At 40.0% G+C, this 21834-nt stretch overlaps 1 protein-coding gene across 1 annotated transcript in view; it reads left to right on the top strand.

The window, feature by feature from the left end:
* The window catches only part of LOC121390152 (anoctamin-7-like), a 139274-nt gene that overhangs the window by 22639 nt on the left and 94801 nt on the right, over positions 1-21834 (top strand). The window contains exon 2 of the mRNA XM_041521898.1: positions 7470-7618. Coding sequence (XP_041377832.1) covers positions 7511-7618 — 108 coding nt within the window. The 5' untranslated portion in view covers positions 7470-7510. The remainder of the gene's footprint in view (positions 1-7469; positions 7619-21834) is intronic.

Raw genomic sequence — 21834 nt, 5'->3', positions numbered from 1 at the left:
TTATTACTTTGAGGTAGGGGTTGTAGTGGTGATATTTATGGGTCATAGTTTGGTTAATATATTGCATATAGTGTTTTTAAACACAAATGTTAACATGATTGCCTATGGGATTTTAATTGGTATAGTACAACCTATAACTAACCCTAACCCTACTAACCAAAATAGGGAGGTAACGGTAGGATATTTAGCCCTATCCTGTATGAAAAGTGGATACTCCCTTACTGCTTTTTGGTAGGAGTGATGGTAAAGGGTTTCTTCTTTTGACTTAAATGGGGTGGGACGTAGCCCAGTGATACAGCGTTCACTTGATGTGCGGTCGGTGTGGGATCGATCCCTGTCAGTGGGCCCATTGAGCAATTTCTCATTCCAGCCAGTGCACCATGACTGGTATATCAAAGACCATTGTATGTACTAACCTGTCTGTGGGATGGTGCATATAAAAGATCCCTTGCTGCTAATCGGAAAGAGTAGCCCATGAAGTGGTGACAGCGGGTTTCCTCTCTCAATATCTGTGTAGTCTTTAACCATATGTCTGACGCCATATAACCGTAAATAAAATGTGTTGAGTGCATCATTAAATAAAACATGTCTGTCTGTCTGTCTGTCTGTCTCTTGACTAAATGTCAGAAATGAGCTACAGGGTTCGAAATTAACAACAGCACCAGTGGTAATGGTTATAACAGTGATATGAATTGTCATACATGTAGGTCATCAGCTTTACCAATGGCAGGGTGGGACGTAGACCAGTGGCAATGGTTATAACAGTGATATGAATTGTCATACATGTAGGTCATCAGCTTTACCAATGGCAGGGTGGGACGTAGACCAGTGGCAATGGTTATAACAGTGATATGAATTGTCATACATGTAGGTCATCAGCTTTACCAATGGCAGGGTGGGACGTAGACCAGTGGTAATGGTTATAACAGTGATATGAATTGTCATACATGTAGGTCATCAGCTTTACCAATGGCAGGGTGGGACGTAGACCAGTGGTAATGGTTGTAACAGTGATATGAATTGTCATACATGTAGGTCATCAGCTTTACCAATGGCAGGGTGGGACGTAGACCAGTGGCAATGGTTGTAACAGTGATATGAATTGTCATACATGTAGGTCATCAGCTTTACCAATGGCAGGGTGGGACGTAGACCAGTGGCAATGGTTATAACAGTGATATGAATTGTCATACATGTAGGTCATCAGCTTTACCAATGGCAGGGTGGGACGTAGACCAGTGGCAATGGTTATAACAGTGATATGAATTGTCATACATGTAGGTCATCAGCTTTACCAATGGCAGGGTGGGACGTAGACCAGTGGTAATGGTTATAACAGTGATATGAATTGTCATACATGTAGGTCATCAGCTTTACCAATGGCAGGGTGGGACGTAGACCAGTGGTAATGGTTATAACAGTGATATGAATTGTCATACATGTAGGTCATCAGCTTTACCAATGGCAGGGTGGGACGTAGACCAGTGGTAATGGTTATAACAGTGATATGAATTGTCATACATGTAGGTCATCAGCTTTACCAATGGCAGGGTGGGACGTAGACCAGTGGTAATGGTTATAACAGTGATATGAATTGTCATACATGTAGGTCATCAGCTTTACCAATGGCAGGGTGGGACGTAGACCAGTGGCAATGGTTATAACAGTGATATGAATTGTCATACATGTAGGTCATCAGCTTTACCAATGGCAGGGTGGGACGTAGACCAGTGGCAATGGTTATAACAGTGATATGAATTGTCATACATGTAGGTCATCAGCTTTACCAATGGCAGGGTGGGACGTAGACCAGTGGCAATGGTTATAACAGTGATATGAATTGTCATACATGTAGGTCATCAGCTTTACCAATGGCAGGGTGGGACGTAGACCAGTGGCAATGGTTATAACAGTGATATGAATTGTCATACATGTAGGTCATCAGCTTTACCAATGGCAGGGTGGGACGTAGACCAGTGGCAATGGTTATAACAGTGATATGAATTGTCATACATGTAGGTCATCAGCTTTACCAATGGCAGGGTGGGACGTAGACCAGTGGCAATGGTTATAACAGTGATATGAATTGTCATACATGTAGGTCATCAGCTTTACCAATGGCAGGGTGGGACGTAGACCAGTGGCAATGGTTATAACAGTGATATGAATTGTCATACATGTAGGTCATCAGCTTTACCAATGGCAGGGTGGGACGTAGACCAGTGGCAATGGTTATAACAGTGATATGAATTGTCATACATGTAGGTCATCAGCTTTACCAATGGCAGGGTGGGACGTAGACCAGTGGCAATGGTTATAACAGTGATATGAATTGTCATACATGTAGGTCATCAGCTTTACCAATGGCAGGGTGGGACGTAGACCAGTGGCAATGGTTATAACAGTGATATGAATTGTCATACATGTAGGTCATCAGCTTTACCAATGGCAGGGTGGGACGTAGACCAGTGGCAATGGTTATAACAGTGATATGAATTGTCATACATGTAGGTCATCAGCTTTACCAATGGCAGGGTGGGACGTAGACCAGTGGCAATGGTTATAACAGTGATATGAATTGTCATACATGTAGGTCATCAGCTTTACCAATGGCAGGGTGGGACGTAGACCAGTGGCAATGGTTATAACAGTGATATGAATTGTCATACATGTAGGTCATCAGCTTTACCAATGGCAGGGTGGGACGTAGACCAGTGGCAATGGTTATAACAGTGATATGAATTGTCATACATGTAGGTCATCAGCTTTACCAATGGCAGGGTGGGACGTAGACCAGTGGCAATGGTTATAACAGTGATATGAATTGTCATACATGTAGGTCATCAGCTTTACCAATGGCAGGGTGGGACGTAGACCAGTGGCAATGGTTATAACAGTGATATGAATTGTCATACATGTAGGTCATCAGCTTTACCAATGGCAGGGTGGGACGTAGACCAGTGGCAATGGTTATAACAGTGATATGAATTGTCATACATGTAGGTCATCAGCTTTACCAATGGCAGGGTGGGACGTAGACCAGTGGTAATGGTTATAACAGTGATATGAATTGTCATACATGTAGGTCATCAGCTTTACCAATGGCAGGGTGGGACGTAGACCAGTGGTAAAGTGTTTGTTTGATGCATGGTTGGTCTAGGATCAATCCCTATCGATGAGCCCACTGGGCTATTTCTCATTCCAGCCAGTGCACCATGACTGGTATATCAGAGACTGTGGTATGTGCTATCCTGTGTGGGACTACTAATGGAAAAATGTAGTGGGTTTCCTCTCTAAGACTATAGACTATATGTCAAAATTACAAAATGTTTGACATCCAATAGACGATGATTAATAAATCAATGTGCTCTAGTGGTGTTGTTAAACAGAACACACAACATTTTCCCACTCAATCGATCATGGATTTGTATAATTGATCATTGCAACATCACTATCCTACTCTTAATCTTTATCTTTTTTTGATACCAGTACACACACCGGTAATGCATATAAAGTCCTGCGTGGGCAGAATTCCCAGAAAAAGATTTATTTAATCAGTTTGTAACAGGAAAGATATATTGGGCCAAATATACGAAAGAAAAAAAAAGAAACTTTACCTATCAAAATTTTTTTGCCACTGAATAACAATGATTGCTGTCAGTTGAAGTGATCATTTTAACTTTTATGTTTATTTCTTGCAAAAGGTAACAATTTATAGTGAGTTCCCTAGAAATTAGGTAAAGCATGATAGACCAAACACTTTTGGGGCATATTCACTATTTTCAGGGCACTTGTATTACATTAAAAATACACAAAAATTACTTGAAATAAACATTAATGTAATTTATGTGCTTGCTTTAATAAGTGAATGGCAAAAGATATAAAATGCATGCTTTATTAATTAATAATAACTTTTTTTGTGTTTTATAAAGGCAATTTTAGAATTAATTACTGAAAAAGGCTTGTTTAATCTCAGGGCAGCATGGTGCAGATTAAGGCAAGATGGTGCTAGACTACTGAGGCATGGTGCTGCACCATGCTAAAACAAGCTAGGAAAAACATTAAATTTAACATTGCCAAAACAGGCTCAAAATTTCTGTAGGCGAGTGCTTTACCTATGGCAAAAACATTTTAAAATTACCATATATGTGTAGGTAACAAATTCTTAATTTCGAGCCCTGGTACTGAGATGTCGTTGAACAGATATTCCTTGTCTTTTCACAAAATGTCCACAGCAAAAAAATCATGCCTTGAAAACAACTTCTAATATACATGTAGTCCACAGCAAAAAAAGTGCATTGGGCTTTTTCTTATTCCAGTCAATGCACCACAGCTGGTATATATACTTAACTCCAAAAGAAACGCGAAAATTTTAAAATATTAAAAAACCCACATTTGAATAAACTATGTACAAATCGATTAAGTTGACCAATAGCCATCTTGTCAGCGTATCCAATTCCACATAACGCATGAAAAAAACGAGTACAGTGTGACGTCACGCACGTGCTGAAATTGACGACCAAAATCGATCTGGAATGCAAAACGGGTGGATCATGAAAGATGCGAATTGCACGTGAAACACTACCAGGCCTGGGTATAAAAGAAACGCCAGACAGCAATGTTCAACTCATTTTACGAGTAGCGATACAAGGATGCCACGACTTAACGCTGATTCCAGACATAGAGCTTTGGGGAATTTGGAGGCCGGAATGGATGCCAGGCAGGTTGCACGTGCTTTCGGTGTCCATGTCTCGACAATCTACCGTCTCATAGACCGATTTCTACAGAACAACAACGTCGTCGACCGTCCACGTAGCGGCCGTCCCAGAGTGACGTCACAGCGCCAGGACCGTTACATCGTCCGAACTCACATGCGTGATCGGTTCGTACCAGCCACCACAACAGCCCGGCAGACAGTGGGAACCCACAACCGCCCCGTTTCCTACACCACGGTACGACGTCGTCTGATCGCCATCCATCTGAACTGTCGTCGACCGTACATTGGACAACGTCTCACACAGCGACACCGCCTTGCACGACACAACTGGGCTGTTCTGCATCGACCGTGGCGGAACCGACAGTGGCAGAACATCGTCTTCTCCGACGAAAGCCGCTACTGCTTAGATAGGGCCGACGGTCGTATGAGGGTGTGGAGGCGTCGAGGTGAGCGCTTCACAGATGCGTGTGTTATGGAGAGGGACCGTTGGGGAGGGCCTTCCGTCATGCTGTGGGGTGCCATATCCTGGGGACGTCGTGTACAACCTGTCATCTTCGACAACAACGGCCGAGGACGCGGCAGGGGCGTCACAGCACAGCGCTACATCGACGAAGTGCTCACGCCTGTGGTGGTGCCTTTTTTCGCGGGTCACCGTCAGATGGTTTACCAGCACAACAACGCCAGGCCACACACGGCACGGGCCACCCAGGCATTCCTGGCACAGCACAACATCATCACAATGGACTGGCCAGCTTTAAGCCCGGATCTGAACCCCATCGAGCACTTGTGGGACGAGGTTCAGCGCATGATGAACCAACGCCCTGCTCCCGTGGTGACACAGCAGCAGCTCCGCCAGGCCGTCGTGGACACCTACAACAACGTGCCCAGGGCCTTCATCAGGAACCTCTTCCTCTCCATGGGTAGGTGTGCGGCGGTCATGGCCAGCAATGGCGGACACACCCGCTATTAGTGGACATGTTTGAGTGGCATGTGACGCCATTGAAGAAGCGCCATGGCCTTGACATTTCAAATGACAATGCGACCTCGATTTTTAACATGTCAATAACATGAAATCTCATCTTTACGAATTGTTTAAGTTTTTCATAGAAACGATTATTTTAAGAACTTTGGGACGTATTTCAATGAGTGCACTCAAAACCTCCAATCTACGTATTCGCGTTTCTTTTGGAGTTAAGTATATATAAGGCTGTGGTATTTGCTATCCTTGCTACTAATTGAAAAATGTAGCGGATTTCCTTTTTAAGACTATATGTCAAAATTACCAAATGTTTCACATCCAATAACCGATGATTGATGAATCATTGTGCTCTAGTAGTGTTGTTAAACAGAACACACAAACTAATTAAACTGGAGAACAATTACATTTAACATTTCTCCACTCAATCGTTCATGGATTTGTATAATTGATCATTGCAACATCACTATCACTATCACTATTGGTTACAAGTGCCTCTTAACAATGCCAGAAGTAACTACTGAACACTCCCCGAAGTGGTCAGACTAAGCCCACAGCTAAAAAGCTGTTTGGGAATGGCAGGTGTGTGGCACAGATAGCCACAAGAGACAAGCACCTGTTGCAGTTGGAGAGACAAGGACTGGATGTGGAGGTGGACAGCAGAAGAAGTTGAAAGATAGGAGGAGATGCCAGATCAGGAAGAAACGAGATGGAATTGAAAGGAAAGGAAAGAGGGCAGTAGGATAAAAAAAAAAAAAAAAAAAAAAAAAAAATCCCATCACTATCCTATTCTTAATCTTTATCTTTTTTTTGATACCAGTACATACACCGGTAATGCATATAAAGTCCTGCGTGGGCAGAATTCCCAGAAAAAGATTTATTTAATTAGTTTGTGACAGGCAAGATATATTGGGCAAAATTTACGAAGCCTGTTTTTCTTAAACGCAGGTGTTTAAGCAATCTAATTAAAATTAGCTCCACTATTACATGTAGATCTAACACCAGCCAGTTGGAGCTCATGTCCACCAATCAAAACCTTACTTGCAGAATCCTGCCAGTGATTTAAAACTAACAACACTGCGTAGTCCCCAATGTTCAGGTAACATTTCGTCTGTAAATAATAATTTAAATATTGACCAATCACACTTCGCCTTTTATAACGTTATTTGGGAGCATACAAATTCTAAAAATATCGGGCGAGTCTATTTTAGTGGCCGCAGTACAGCGAACCATACCTATACGTACGGGGTTGGTGATCAGTCTTCAATTTTACATTAAAAATTATTTATTTATTTATAAAAAAACCCAACTAAATCAGTCTTCAGTTTTACATTACAAATTATTTATTTTATAAAATAAAACATGTTTTAAGGCATTTGTAATTCACACGAAACATGTCATATACCCTCAGAATAATTCGGAATGTTTTCAAATTATTTTTAAATCACTGGCAGGATTCTGCAAGTAAGGTTTTGATTGGTGGACATGAGCTCCAACTGGCTAGTGTTAGATCCACATGTAATAGTGGAGCTAATTTTAATTATATTGGTGTTTAAGCACTGTAAATGTGTGTAGTTACATGCGTGTAAGACATAAACAGGCTGTGTAAATTCGGCCCATTACCAAAATAATGTGCGGCTTATAAAATGGTGCGTGTTTTATGTAAATTGGTCCCGTAAAATGTGTAAAAAACGGGTCTGTTTTGTACTCTGCAAAATGTGGTATGTTCGAATTGTTTGTTTTTTATTTTTTAATTTGTTTTTTGTTTTTTAACAGCCAATTGGACCATACTGCGGCTATGTGTGTGATGAGCCGAGATGGAGAATAGAAAGATTAACGGCACTACTATGCCTCTGGAGGATTACGGATCCACGTCCAAACGAAAAGATGAGGACAAGGTGAAAATCGTGGACGAAGATCAGCTGGTATGTACCATAAATAATTTAAAGCGGCAATGTCATGATGTTTTTAAAAAAACAAACCTAAAGATTCTTTTGAAATTTGAGACAAAGACTCTTGGTTTTTTTGACAACACAAGCCTACATGCAACTCCTGCAGTTGCCCAGGGCAACTGGCAATGCTATGGAGTTTTTAATTCCCCATGGCACATTTCTTTATGTGGAATTTAAAACAAAACGAAAACCAAATATTCTTTTGAAATTTGAGACAATGACTCTTCTGTTTTTTTGACAACACAAGCCTACATGCAACTCCTGCAGTTGCCCATGGCAACTGGCAATGTTTTGGAGTATTTAATTCCCTAAGGCACGTTTTTTGATGTGGACTATATTCAGTGTTCTTTCCAACATTTTCTTTATTGCAGTGGTTATTAGTACATGCTTTAGTTTCCATCTCATATTTTGTTTTTTTCAACATATCAGACCTCAAAATGAAAATGTTTTAGGCGAGTTATTAATTGCTCTCCTAACTTAGTTTATGGGGAGCCATTTAAAATATTACCATATGGATACTATATATATCTACGTGATAAGGAGAGCTAAAACTTACTCTCCTTGAACTAGTCTCAGTGTTTGTTTTGTTTAACAACACCACTAGAGCACATTGATTTTTAATCATTAACATTTTGTCATATAGTCTTAAAGAGGAAACCTGCTACATTTTTTTCATTAGTAGCAAAGGATCTTTTATATGCATCAACCTAGGATAACACATACCTTGACCTTTACTATAGTCGTGGTGCACTGGCTGGAATGAGAAATAAATGAAGAAAATTGGTTTTTTAACAACACACTTAATACATTGTTTTTATTTACGGTTATATGGCGTCGGACATATGGTTAAGGACCGCAAAGATACTGAGGAAGGAAACCCGCTGTCACCACTTCACAGGCTAATCTTTCCAATTAGCAGCAAGGGATGTTTTATATGCACCATCCCATAGACAGGATAGCACATACCACGGCCTTTGATGTACCAGTTGTGGTGCACTGGCTGGAGCGAGAAATATCCCAATGGGTCCACCAATGGGGATCGATCCCAGACCGACCGCGAACCAAGCGAGCACTTTACCACTGGAATGAGAAATAGCCCAATGGACCCACTGACAGGGATCGATCCCAAACCGACTGCATATCAGGAGTGTGCTTTATTACTGGGCTATGTCCTGCCCCCTAGTCTCAGAGGAGTGTTTGGGAGTGAGAAACCCAACCTTTCCTACCAACCTCCCCTTCCTCCCCCACTAGGGCTAATGTGATTGGGAGTGAGAAACCCAACCTTTCCTACCAACCTCCCCTTCCTCCCCCACTAGGGCTAATGTGATTGGGAGTGAGAAACCCAACCTTTCCTACCAACCTCCCCTTCCTCCCCCACTAGGGCTAATGTGATTGGGAGTGAGAAACCCAACCTTTCCTACCAACCTCCCCTTCCTCCCCCACTAGGGCTAATGTGATTGGGAGTGAGAAACCCAACCTTTCCTACCAACCTCCCCTTCCTCCCCCACTAGGGCTAATGTGATTGGGAGTGAGAAACCCAACCTTTCCTACCAACCTCCCCTTCCTCCCCCACTAGGGCTAATGTGATTGGGAGTGAGAAACCCAACCTTTCCTACCAACCTCCCCTTCCTCCCCCACTAGGGCTAATGTGATTGGGAGTGAGAAACCCAACCTTTCCTACCAACCTCCCCTTCCTCCCCCACTAGGGCTAATGTGATTGGGAGTGAGAAAAACCCAACCTTTCCTACCAACCTCCCCTTCCTCCCCCACTAGGGCTAATGTGATTGGGGGCTAATGTGTGAGAAACCCAACCTTTCCTACCAACCTCCCCTTCCTCCCCCACTAGGGCTAATGTGATTGGGAGTGAGAAACCCAACCTTTCCTACCAACCTCCCCTTCCTCCCCCACTAGGGCTAATGTGATTGGGAGTGAGAAACCCAACCTTTCCTACCAACCTCCCCTTCCTCCCCCACCAGGGCTAATGTGATTGGGAGTGAGAGTCATAGCTCACCTTAAATTAATGTTTTTACAAAGGAGCGATATGTAGCCCAGTGGTATAGCACTCACCTGGTTGGTCTAGGATCGATCCCCGTTGGTGGACCCATTGGGATATTTCTCATTCCAGCCAGTGCACAACGACTGGTATATCAAAAGACCATGGTATATGCTATCCTGTCTGTATGATGGTGCATATAAAAGATCTCTTGCTGCTAATGAAAAAAAAATGTAGTGGGTTTCAACTAAATGTCAGAATTACCAAATGTTTGACATGCAATAACCGATGATTAATAAATCAATGTGCTCTGTGGTATCATTAAGCAAAACAAACATTAACATTTTATTTTTGTTTTCACAGAAGTCCTTTTACGTCTACAATTGGAGAAAATAAACATAATCACTAGCTTGTTCCATACACTGCACAATATTGCATGTGCAGTAAAATGGGAGGAAGGAAATGTTTTATTTAACAACGCACTCAACACATTGTATTTACAGTTATATGGCGTCAGACATATGGTTAAGGACCACACAGACATTGAGCGAGCGCTTTTCCACTGGGCTATGTCTCGCCCCTCAGTAAACTGGATTAAATTCCCTTTTATGGACGACACATAAACCAATAATTTTTTATTATTGTTTTCGGTTTTTTCAAATTTGATGAGTGTGTGTGTGTGTGTGTGTGTGTAATTTTTGGCATGCTTCCATCAGAGAACTGTTCAAGTACGCCTTCACCAGAGTTCTGTCCATAACAGGCCCTTTCAAATTCTGTAGAAGTACATGTACACTACAGATCCAATTCTGAAGGAAATGGTTCATTTGATGGTGCACTCAACACATTTTATTTACGGTTATATGGCATCAGACATCAGATATTGAGAGAGGAAACCCGCTGTTGCCACTTCATGGGCTATTATTTTTCAATTAGCAGTAAGGGATCTTTTATATGCACCATCCCACAGACAGGGTAGTACATACCACAGCCTTTGTTACACCAGTTGTGGATCACTGGCTAGAACGAGAAATATCCCAATGGGTCCACCAACGGGGATGGATCCTAGACCGACCACACATCAAGCGAATGCTTTACCACTGGGCTACGTTCTGCCCAGATCCAGTTCTGAAGACTTTTAATAGAGAAACTATACAAAGTTTTGTTTTGTTTAACGACACCACTAGAGCACATTGATTTATTAATCATCGGCTATTGGATGTCAAACATTTGGTAATTTTGACATATAGTCTTAGAGAGGAAACCCACTACATTTTTCCATTAATAGCAAGGGATCTTTTATATGCACCATCCCGCAGACAAGATAGCACATACCACAGCCTTTGATATAACAGTTGTGGTGCACTGGATGGAGTGAGAAATAGCCCAATGGGCCCACTGACAGGGATCAATCCTAGACTGATCCTGCCCAGATCCAGTTCTGAAGACTGGTAATAAGGGAAACTGTCTTCATCTAATACTTGATTCAGTTTACAGTGCTTTGCCTTGGGCGGGCACCAGCATGTGTAATGGGGAAAATTACCCACGAAACTGCATTATTGCAGTTAGCAAATTAAGTTTCTGGCAATGTTTTCACGTTAGGGCTGTTCCAGAATTAATCATGGATGAAGGTGAGAGCTGATGCACTGTAAATATTATTTTACATAGTTGTTAAAAGATGCGAACATCTGGTGTGTGTGTGTGGGAAGTGTCTGTTGTGTATTCATTTAACTTCCAAATGGGGCTGAGGAGCCAATATATTAGGTTAGAGCTGTTCCAGAATTAATCATGGGGGAAGGGGGGAGGGGAGGCACTGTAAATATTATTATACATTGTTGTTAAAAGATGCAAACCTCTGGTGTGTGTGTGTGTGGGGGGGGGGGGGGGGGGTGGGGAAGTGTCAATTGTATATTCATTTAACTTCCAAATGGGACTGAGGGGCCAGTATATCATCTTCAGAGGTGGGAAAATTTCTCCCATCAATATAAATTATCCCCTATATATTCAAGACTCGCGCTGTCAGTAGCCAAATTAGCCATTGGCTAATGTTTACAAAAAATGGTTAATGATATTTGGCTAAAATTTTGGCTGTGCTATTTTCTATCTTCTCATAATAATATAAAATTTTGTTTAGATTGTGGTGAAAGTAAAGAAAAAGAAAGAAGCCTTTTGACCCCTTCCAATCTTGGAACATCCCTGACAATGTTTTTTTTTGTTTTTGTTATTGTCATTCAACCACTTACTAAAAATACCACACTGGTTTGTTTCTTCAAGCTGTTATGTCTCACCTCAACTACATGTACATGTATTTGGCTCTGTCCATGATAGTGAGTTAATGGTTAGTGAGAGATAAAGAAGAAGTTTGTTTTGTTTAATGACACCACTAGAGCACATTGATTTATTAATCATTGGCTATTGGATGTCAAACATTTTGTAATTTACCATATAGTCTTAGAGAGAAAACCTGATACGGTAAAACCTCTCAAGACTGGACCCTCTGTAAACTGGAATTCCCTCAAAACCGGACGTTTTAAAGAGTCCCTTTTAAAAAAATAGAACAGAACTTAACCTCTCTAAATGGGGGGGGGGGGGGGGGGGGGGGGGGGAGAGACATAGCCCAGTGGTAAAGCGATCGCTCGATGTGCAGTCGGTCTGGGATCGATCCCCGTTGATGGGCTCATTGAGCTATTTCTCGTCACAGCCAGTGCACCACGACTGGTATATCAAAGGCCGTGGTATGTGCTATCCTGTCTGTGGGATGGTGCATATGAAAGATCCCTTGCTACTAATCTGAAAGAGTAGCCCATGAAGTTGCGACAGCGGGTTTCCTCTCAATATCTGTGTGGTCCTTAACCATATGCCTGACGCCATATAACCGTAATTAAAATGTGCGTCATTAAATAAAACATTTCCTTCCTTTTTACTTGTCATAGGCACAGGTGCTGGCCTAAGCTGGCTCCTCCATCCAGGACAGGAAAAGGGTTTGGGCTGGATGGAAAGATGGTCTGCCTGCGTTTGCGTGTAGCATCAGCAGCCCGACCGGGGTTGGTAGTGGGCAGGGGCATTTTTTCATTAGTAGCAAGGGATCTTTTATATGCACCATCCCACAGACAGGGTAGCACATACCATGGCCATTGATATACCAATCATGGTGCACTGGCTAAATGAGAAATAGCCCAATGGTCTCAGAGATGAGGATCGATCCTAGACCGATCATGTATTAAGCGAGCACTTTACCATTGGGCCATGTTTTGCCCCCAGATATTGAAAGATGACAACAATTGGTGGGGGTGGGTTGGGTAGGTATTGGATGTATATTAATTTGACCTCCATCGGGGGGGGGGGGGGGGGGCAAATGTATCATCTTCAGAGTTAAGGGGATACCCCCTGTCCCCTTCTATCTGCCTGGTTGGTCTACCATGTAATTTTTCAACTGTGTGTTAAAAAAAAGTTTCATTTTGATGATGGTGAATGTAAAAAAATATATACTAATTTCTATCCCCTTTCATTTTTTGAACAGCCCTTAAAAAAAAATTTGTAGTCATGCAACTAATTAATAAAAAGTACAGTGGTTTATTTCTTCAAGCTGGCTATAGCGTCAAACATATGGTTAAGGACCACGTATATTGAGAGAGGAAACCCGCTGTCACCACTTCATGGGCTACTCTTTTCGATTAGCAGCAAGGGTTCTTTTATATGCACCATCCCACAGGCAGGTTAGTATATATACCAGTGCACATAGTGTACTGGCTGGAATGAGAAATAGCCTATATTGGGCCCACTGACGGGGATCGATCCCAAACCAACCGCGCATCAAGCGAGAGCTTTGCCACTGGGCTACGTCTCACGCCTACCCCCAATGAAGCCAGTATGTTCTATTATAAGTCAGTGGGTGTGAACATTAAAAATAGAAAATTAATTCAGCTTTCACAGTCCATTTGCCACGTTTGAAACTCTTTATAATTAACGCGATTACCAAACTGACTGACCTCATTAACACTGGGCCAGCTTGCCATTTACACAACAACTGAATCGGTTTATTGATTGTGGGTCATGTGTGACCTCATAGTTTCTTAGGGGACATTCTTTTGTAATTGGCGTAATTTCGCTGAATTACGCCACATGGTGCCTCAGCAGCTGGGAACCCAGTAAATAATGTGAAGCATAATTGTAGTATACAATTCCTAACATTTAGCTATGTATAGAGTTCACTTCTGTGATGGCTTAACTATACAGTAAAACCTCTCAAAACCGGACCCTCTATAAACTGGAATTCCCTCAAAACCATACATTTTTCATGGTCCCTTTTTAAATATCTGTACAGAAGAGAACCTCTCTAAACCAGATACCTCTTAAAACCAAACTTTTTACTTGGTCCTGAGGGTGTCCGGTTTAGAGGAATTTTACTGTATATAATATATATATTGTTTGTTGCATACATGTGTAGCAGGGCTCGCGCTGTCGGTAGCCAAATTAGCCATTGGCTAATTTTTACAAAAAATGGCTAATAAAATTTGCAAGTGGCTAAAATTTTGGCTAAGCCATTTTCTGTCTTCTGATGTGAACAAACGGATACATAATCTATCCGACACCTCAAACATAATAATACTACCAAATATTCAATTAGCGTAATAGCGATCTCGCAACCGGTAACGAGAAACGGTGTCATGCAGAATAGGCCTACAGCGTAGGCCTTATGTTTGCTTATTTTAATAATCACGGTTATTAATTTTAACGGCATGCATTCAACATTTTTATGACAGCAATGTCTGGAAGATATGTAACTTGTTATTTTTAATTTGTAAAATCTTTGAACCAAAGTAATAAAAACAGACCGACAATGCGTGTAAATTTGAATACACATGCCAGTTCAGGGCCAAAAGACATGCAGGCCATCTCAAGGTCTGAGTTCAGCCAGACCGAGCGAAAACAAAATGTTCGTTAGACTGGTTTGTGCGCTTCACGTTAAACCAAATGGACACGACGAACACCAATCAAATAGTTTGCGAACGTTAGGAAGAACGTTCGTTGGCTGAACTGAGGACAGCTCTCGGTGCGAATATACGTCACGCTTCAGAGTCAGCTGACACCCGCTGACACCTAACTGCAGTTTTTGTTTATTCCTTTGTCTTTGTTAGTTTCGTACCCATGGTCGAGAGCACGCATGCAGATCGCGATCGCCGGACATTATACAAATTGCAGTTAAATGTACACTGAATAAAATTAGTTTACAGTAGGCCCTAATCATATTTGTTAGATCATTTTAGATATAAATTTGTAAGACTGTGAGGTGACATTTAATAAGTTAGCTGGATTTTAAAAAGACCCTAAATTTTAATTTTATTAAAGGATTTGTTGTTGGGTTTTGGGGTTTTTTTTTTTTAATAAATGGAGTATACTGTGGTGAAGTCGGCATTTTCAGCTGAGATATTTTGTAAGCAGAAATCACAACAAGCATTTAACACGACGCTGAAATCAACAGCAACAACATGGCACAAATTATGAAATCGTTTGGGGTGGGGAATTGATGGGTCACTTAAAAAAAAAAAAAAAAAAGTTATTCAAACTAACATAAAGATTGCTATTTAAAGAAATAACGAGTTCTATATATAAAAAAAAAAAAGCTCTCAAATTTCTATTTGGGAAAAAAGGAAGAAAGAAAAAACACCATCCATAAACATCCACCCACCCCCATATTTCTGTATGTTTGTAAAAAATCGAAGTAATATATTAACTGCCCCTACCCCCATTAAGGTTTTGTTATTCCTATTTATTCCAGTTTGTACACAATTAGCTGAAAAAGATACATTTTCATATTCATATATAAATACTCTATACAGTACTGCGTAAAACAAATTTGGCTAAATCATTTTCAATATTGCTAATAAAAATTCCATTTGGCTAATATTTTGGCTACAGGTATTTTTGATCCAGGGTGAGCCCTGGTGTAGCCTCTAAAATCTGTCATATTTAGGAATAAAAACCCTTTAACAGTGTTCGAGATTAAAAAATTTGGCCAGTATCCCATTTGGATACTAACATTTCAAAATCTGGTATCCCACCTGAGAATTTAGTATTATATGGCATCCCGGTGAGATACTGGGTTCTTGAAGTCTGGTATCCAAAATTAAATTCTGGTATCCCCGGGATATCGGGATTCCGTTAATCTCGAACACTGTTTAAACAGGACATCCTCATGACCAAGTAAAATGTCTGGGTTTAAGAGGTATCCAGTAAATAATTGTAAAGCATAATTGCAATTCCTAACATTTAGCTCTGTGTAGAGTGTATACTTCTGGGATACCATTTCATTTCAACTTATTTTTGTGTTTATTATCCAATTACGGTTCAAGCATGCTGTCCTGGGCATACACCTCAGCTATCTGTGTTGTCTGTCCAGCACAGTGGGTTAGTTGTTATTAGTGTTTAGTGGTTAGTGAGAGGGAAGAAGGTGTAGTGGTCTTACACCTACCCACTGAGTCGTTAAAACTCGCTCTGGGTGGGAGCCGGTACCAACCTGTGAACTCTGTACCTACCAGCCTTATATCCGATGGCTTAACCATGACACCACCAAGGTTGGTTCTGTGATGCCTTAATTATGTAACATATATATTGTTTGTTGGCTGAATGTGCGGGAGTTGAGTGCTCGCTTGAGGTGCTTGCGTCACAGGATCGAACCACCTTGGCAGATCCATTCAACTGATTTGGTTATTTTTTCTGTTTCAATAAGTGCACAACATCTGGTCAAATGCCGTGGTATGTACTATCCTGTCTGTGAGAAAGTGCATATAAAATATCCTTTGCTGCATTAGGAAAAATGTAGATGGTTTCCTTTGATGACTACGAGTCAGAATTACCAAATGTTTGATATCCAGTAGCCACTGATTGATTAATCAATGTGCTCTAGTGGTATCATTAAACAAAACAAACTTTTTGTTGCCTGTATAGCTCCTAAAAAAAAACTCAGATGTTGGAGTGGTATGTTAGTAAAGTGAAAACCCTCTAAACCGGACACCCTTAAAGGAAGGGACAATTAAGGCATTTGGCCTGGTATGCATATTCAACGATATATAATGCACATTACTGCTTAATATCAACAAGTATAATCATATAGTTAATTAATAAAATGGTTAAATGTGACGGCTATTATATATAATGGGCGCAGCCATTTTGTACCATCTCAGTGAGTACGCCCTCTAGCGAGCTGGTGGTTACGTAATACTTAACGCGTAACGTCAGGAATGAGCCTAAGAACTAGAGAAACACAATCTATCTGGTTTTTGCGGGATGATAAATAGTCATACATTGCAATGTTCTGTAATAATACACATCCCAGTAAGCCAGCAATAAATATATCCAGCATTATATATATTATTTTTCAATACAAAATAAAACCCCATTGTCAAAGTGGCTACACAACAAGTCAAAATAATTAACAATGTTTTGTCCATGCATTAACCTACGTCCTGAAATGATACACAGACTGTTTTCTTAGTTAATTGGTCTATGCTGTTAGTTGCTTCTACCTGTGATTCCTGATTGGCAGGTGTGTATTTGATTGGTAACCAGACGAGCCAATTAATTGACGCTGTCTAGACACAAAAATACATACTGGTATTGTGGAATATTACCTGTCGCCCCTAAAATGGTAATGACATGGTTTATGACTGTAAATAGTTCTGTAAAACTATTGATTAAGTAGACTTTTCCATCTAAAACCACAGAACTGACAATTATGTAGTCCCAAAGAAAAGAAAATTATCACTTGGGTATCGTGGGTTGTCGTTTTTTCTCCAACGTAGTATATCAATAGGCCTAATAGTGTACATTTTTCCTTTGGATTATTTAACAGAGAAAAATACTATAACCCCATTTTGTTCCGTTAATGCAACTTGAAATATATTTAGTTAAATAGTTTATTATATTATTACGTCATTTATGCTGTTTTACAAGTCAGATTGATCAAAATTGCCTTGTCGAAAATTACTGCTTTTGTTTGCACTGTACATACAGGAGATGGTCAGGAGCTGATGTCACTTCGCCCCAAGCTATCCCACCGGACGTCACAAAAACGAAACAAAATGGCTGCCCCCAGTTAGCAGGAATAATCATGTTTTTTTATTAACTCTAAAATTACGCGTTTTTCATTTGCTAAAGTGTCAGTATGTGTTGGTGGTCCGGGTATGCATCTTTCCAACACATAAGGCTCTTGTTTGAGTTGACCCTACCTTTAAGACCAGTTTTAAGAGGTATCTGGTTTAGAGAGGTTAAGTCATATACTGATATTTAAAAAGGGACCATAAAAAACGTCCAGTTTTGAGGGAATTCCGGTTTACAGAGGGTCTGGTTTTGAGAGGTGTCACTGTATTTACAAATATGCAAGAGGTTTTTTGATACAATCTATAATTATAATGTTTCTTGTAATTAAGAAAATGGATTTTTTATTTTTTGTCATGATGTTAAATTCATTACTTCTATAGGTATAGGGGGAGAGATGTAGCCCAATGATAAAGTGCTTGGTGATGAGCGGTCAGTCTAGAATCGATCCCTTTTGATGGGCACATTGAGCTATTTCTCGTTCCAGCCAGTGCTTCACAACTGGTGTAACAAAGGCTTTGGCATGTACTATTCTGTCTGTATGATGCTACATGTAGAATGATCCTTGCTGCTAATTGGAAAGAGTAGTAGCCTATTGTGCATTGCGGCAGTGGTTTTTCTCTTGCGTTATTTGTGTGGTCCTTAACCATATGTCTGACACCATATATCTGTAATTAAAATCTGTTGAATGTGTTGTTAAATAAAACCTTCCTTCCTTCCTTCTTCTTTAGGTATAGATTTAGCTCAGTATTAAAGGAGCAGGATGTAGGGTACGTCATTATAAATAAAATCTTCCTTCCTTCCTTCTTCTTTAGCTCAGTATTAAAGGAGCAGGATGTTGAGTGTGTCATTATAAATAAAACCTTCCTTCCTTCTTCTTGAGGTATTGAGTTAGGTCAGTATTAAAGGAGCGGGGTATTGAGTGCGTCATTATAAATAAAACCTTCCTTCGTTCTTCTTTAGGTATAGATTTAGCTCAGTAATTAAAGGAGCGGGATGTTGAGTGCATCATAAATAAAACCTTCCTTCATTCCTTCTTCTTTAGGTATAGATTTAGCTCAGTATTAAAGGAGCGGGATGTTGAGTGCATCATTATAAATAAAACCTTCCTTCCTTCCTTCTTCTTGAGGTATTGAGTTAGCTCAGTATTAAAGGAGCGGGATGTTGAGTGTGTCATTATAAATAAAACCTTCCTTCGTTCCTTCTTCTTTAGGTATAGATTTAGCTCAGTATTAAAGGAGCGGGATGTTGAGTGTGTCATTATAAATAAAACCTTCCTTCCTTCTTCTTGAGGTATTGATTTAGCTCAGTATTAAAGGAGCAGGATGTTGAGCATGTCATTATAAATAAAACCTTCCTTCCTTCTTCTTGAGGTATTGAGTTAGGTCAGTATTAAAGGAGCGGGATGTTGAGTGTGTCATTATAAATAAAACCTTCCTTCCTTCCTTCTTCTTTAGGTATTGAGTTAGCTCAGTATTAAAGGAGCGGGATGTTGAGTGTGTCATTATAAATAAAACCTTCCTTTGTTCCTTCTTCTTTAGGTATAGATTTAGCTCAGTATTAAAGGAGCAGGATGTTGAGTGTGTCATTATAAATAAAACCTTCCTTCTTTCCTTCTTCTTTAGGTATAGATTTAGCTCAGTATTAAAGGAGCAGGATGTTGAGTGTGTCATTATAAATAAAACCTTCCTTCCTTCCTTCTTCTTGAGGTATTGAGTTAGCTCAGTATTAAAGGAGTGGGATGTTGAGTGTGTCATTATAAATAAAACCTTCCTTCCTTCCTTCTTCTTTAGGTATAGATTTAGCTCAGTATTAAAGGAGCAGGATGTTGAGTGTGTCATTATAAATAAAACCTTCCTTCCTTCTTCTTGAGGTATTGAGTTAGCTCAGTATTAAAGGAGCGGGATGTTGAGTGTGTCATTATAAATAAAACCTTCCTTCGTTCCTTCTTCTTTAGGTATAGATTTAGCTCAGTATTAAAGGAGCAGGATGTTGAGTATGTCATTATAAATAAAACCTTCCTTCGTTCCTTCTTCTTTAGGTATAGATTTAGCTCAGTATTAAAGGAGCAGGATGTTGAGTGTGTCATTATAAATAAAACCTTCCTTCCTTCTTCTTGAGGTATTGAGTTAGGTCAGTATTAAAGGAGCGGGATGTTGAGTGTGTCATTATAAATAAAACCTTCCTTCCTTCCTTCCTTCTTCTTTAGGTATTGAGTTAGCTCAGTATTAAAGGAGCGGGATGTTGAGTGTGTCATTATAAATAAAACCTTCCTTCCTTCCTTCTTCTTTAGGTATAGATTTAGCTCAGTATTAAAGGAGCAGGATGTTGAGTGTGTCATTATAAATAAAACCTTCCTTCCTTCCTTCTTCTTGAGGTATTGAGTTAGCTCAGTATTAAAGGAGCGGGATGTTGAGTGTGTCATTATAAATAAAACCTTCCTTCGTTCCTTCTTCTTTAGGTATAGATTTAGCTCAGTATTAAAGGAGCAGGATGTTGAGTAGGTCATTATAAATAAAACCTTCCTTCCTTCCTTCTTCTTGAGGTATTGAGTTAGCTCAGTATTAAAGGGGCGGGACGTAGCCCAGTGGTAAAGCGCTCACTTGATGCATGGTTGATTTAGGATTGATTCCCGTCGGTGTGTCCATTGGGCTATTTTTCTTTCCAGCCAGTGCACATGACTGATATATCAAAGGCTGTAGTATGTGCTATCCTCTCTGTGGGATGGTGTATATAAAAGATCCCTTGCTAATGGAAAAATATAGCAGATTTCATCTCTAAGTCTACCAGTATATGTCAAATTATCATATGTTTGACATCCAATAGCCGATGACTAATTAATCAATGATCTCTAGTGGTGTCGTTAAACAAAACAAACAAACTCTAAGTCTACCAGTATATGTCAAATTATCATATGTTTGACATCCAATAGCCGATGACTAATTAATCAATGATCTCTAGTGGTGTCGTTTAAACAAAACAAATAAAACTCTAAGTCTACCAGTATATGTCAAATTATCATATGTTTGACATCCAATAGCCGATGACTAATTAATCAATGATCTCTAGTGGTGTCGTTAAACAAAACAAACAAACTCTAAGTCTACCAGTATATGTCAAATTATCATATGTTTGACATCCAATAGCCGATGACTAATTAATCAATGATCTCTAGTGGTGTCGTTAAACAAAACAAACAAACTCTAAGACTACCAGTATATGTCAAATTATCATATGTTTGACATCCAATAGCCGATGACTAATTAATCAATGATCTCTAGTGGTGTCGTTAAACAAAACAAACAAACTCTAAGACTACCAGTATATGTCAAATTATCAAATGTTTGACGTCCAATAGCCGATGACTAATTAATCAATGATCTTTAGTGGTGTCGTTAAACAAAACAAACAAACTCTAAGTCTACCAGTATATGTCAAATTATCATATGTTTGACATCCAATAGCCGATGACTAATTAATCAATGATCTCCAGTGGTGTCGTTAAACAAAACAAACAAACTCTAAGTCTACCAGTATATGTCAAATTACCATATGTTTGACATCCAATAGCCGAGGACTAATTAATCAATGTGGTCTAGTGGTGTCGTTACACAAAACAAACTTTTTAAAACTCAGTATTAAACTTGCTTGGTGCGATGGTTTGTATATAGGAATGTAGGATTGATCTCCCTCAGGTTTTTTCCCATCCCAACCAGTGGTCCATAATTAGTACATCAAAGGCTGGTGTATATATGCGGTCCTGTCTATGAGAAAGTGTTTATTTAAACACCCTTTGATAGTATTTGCTGGAGATAGTCCATGTGATGGCTATACGCTTTTTTTAGAACAAGATATTAACAGTATATACATTAAACACCAAGTACTCGTATAGGCATAGTTTAAACATTTGCAAAGGTGTTAATAAAATATTCCTTTTCATCTCACCTTGACTATGTCAGTGGGCGAGACGTAGCCCAGTGGTAAAGCGCTCACTTGATGCATGGTCGTGTAGGATTGATCCCAGTCAGTGGGCCCATTTGGCATTTTCTCATTCCAACCAGTACACCATGACTTGTGTATCAAAGGCCATGGTATGTGTTAT

This window comes from Gigantopelta aegis, chromosome 15, assembly GCF_016097555.1.
Source record: "Gigantopelta aegis isolate Gae_Host chromosome 15, Gae_host_genome, whole genome shotgun sequence".
Lineage (NCBI taxonomy): Eukaryota > Metazoa > Mollusca > Gastropoda > Neomphalida > Peltospiridae > Gigantopelta > Gigantopelta aegis.
Note: the sequence above shows the minus strand (reverse complement) of the source record. Positions and strands in the feature narration are given on the sequence as shown.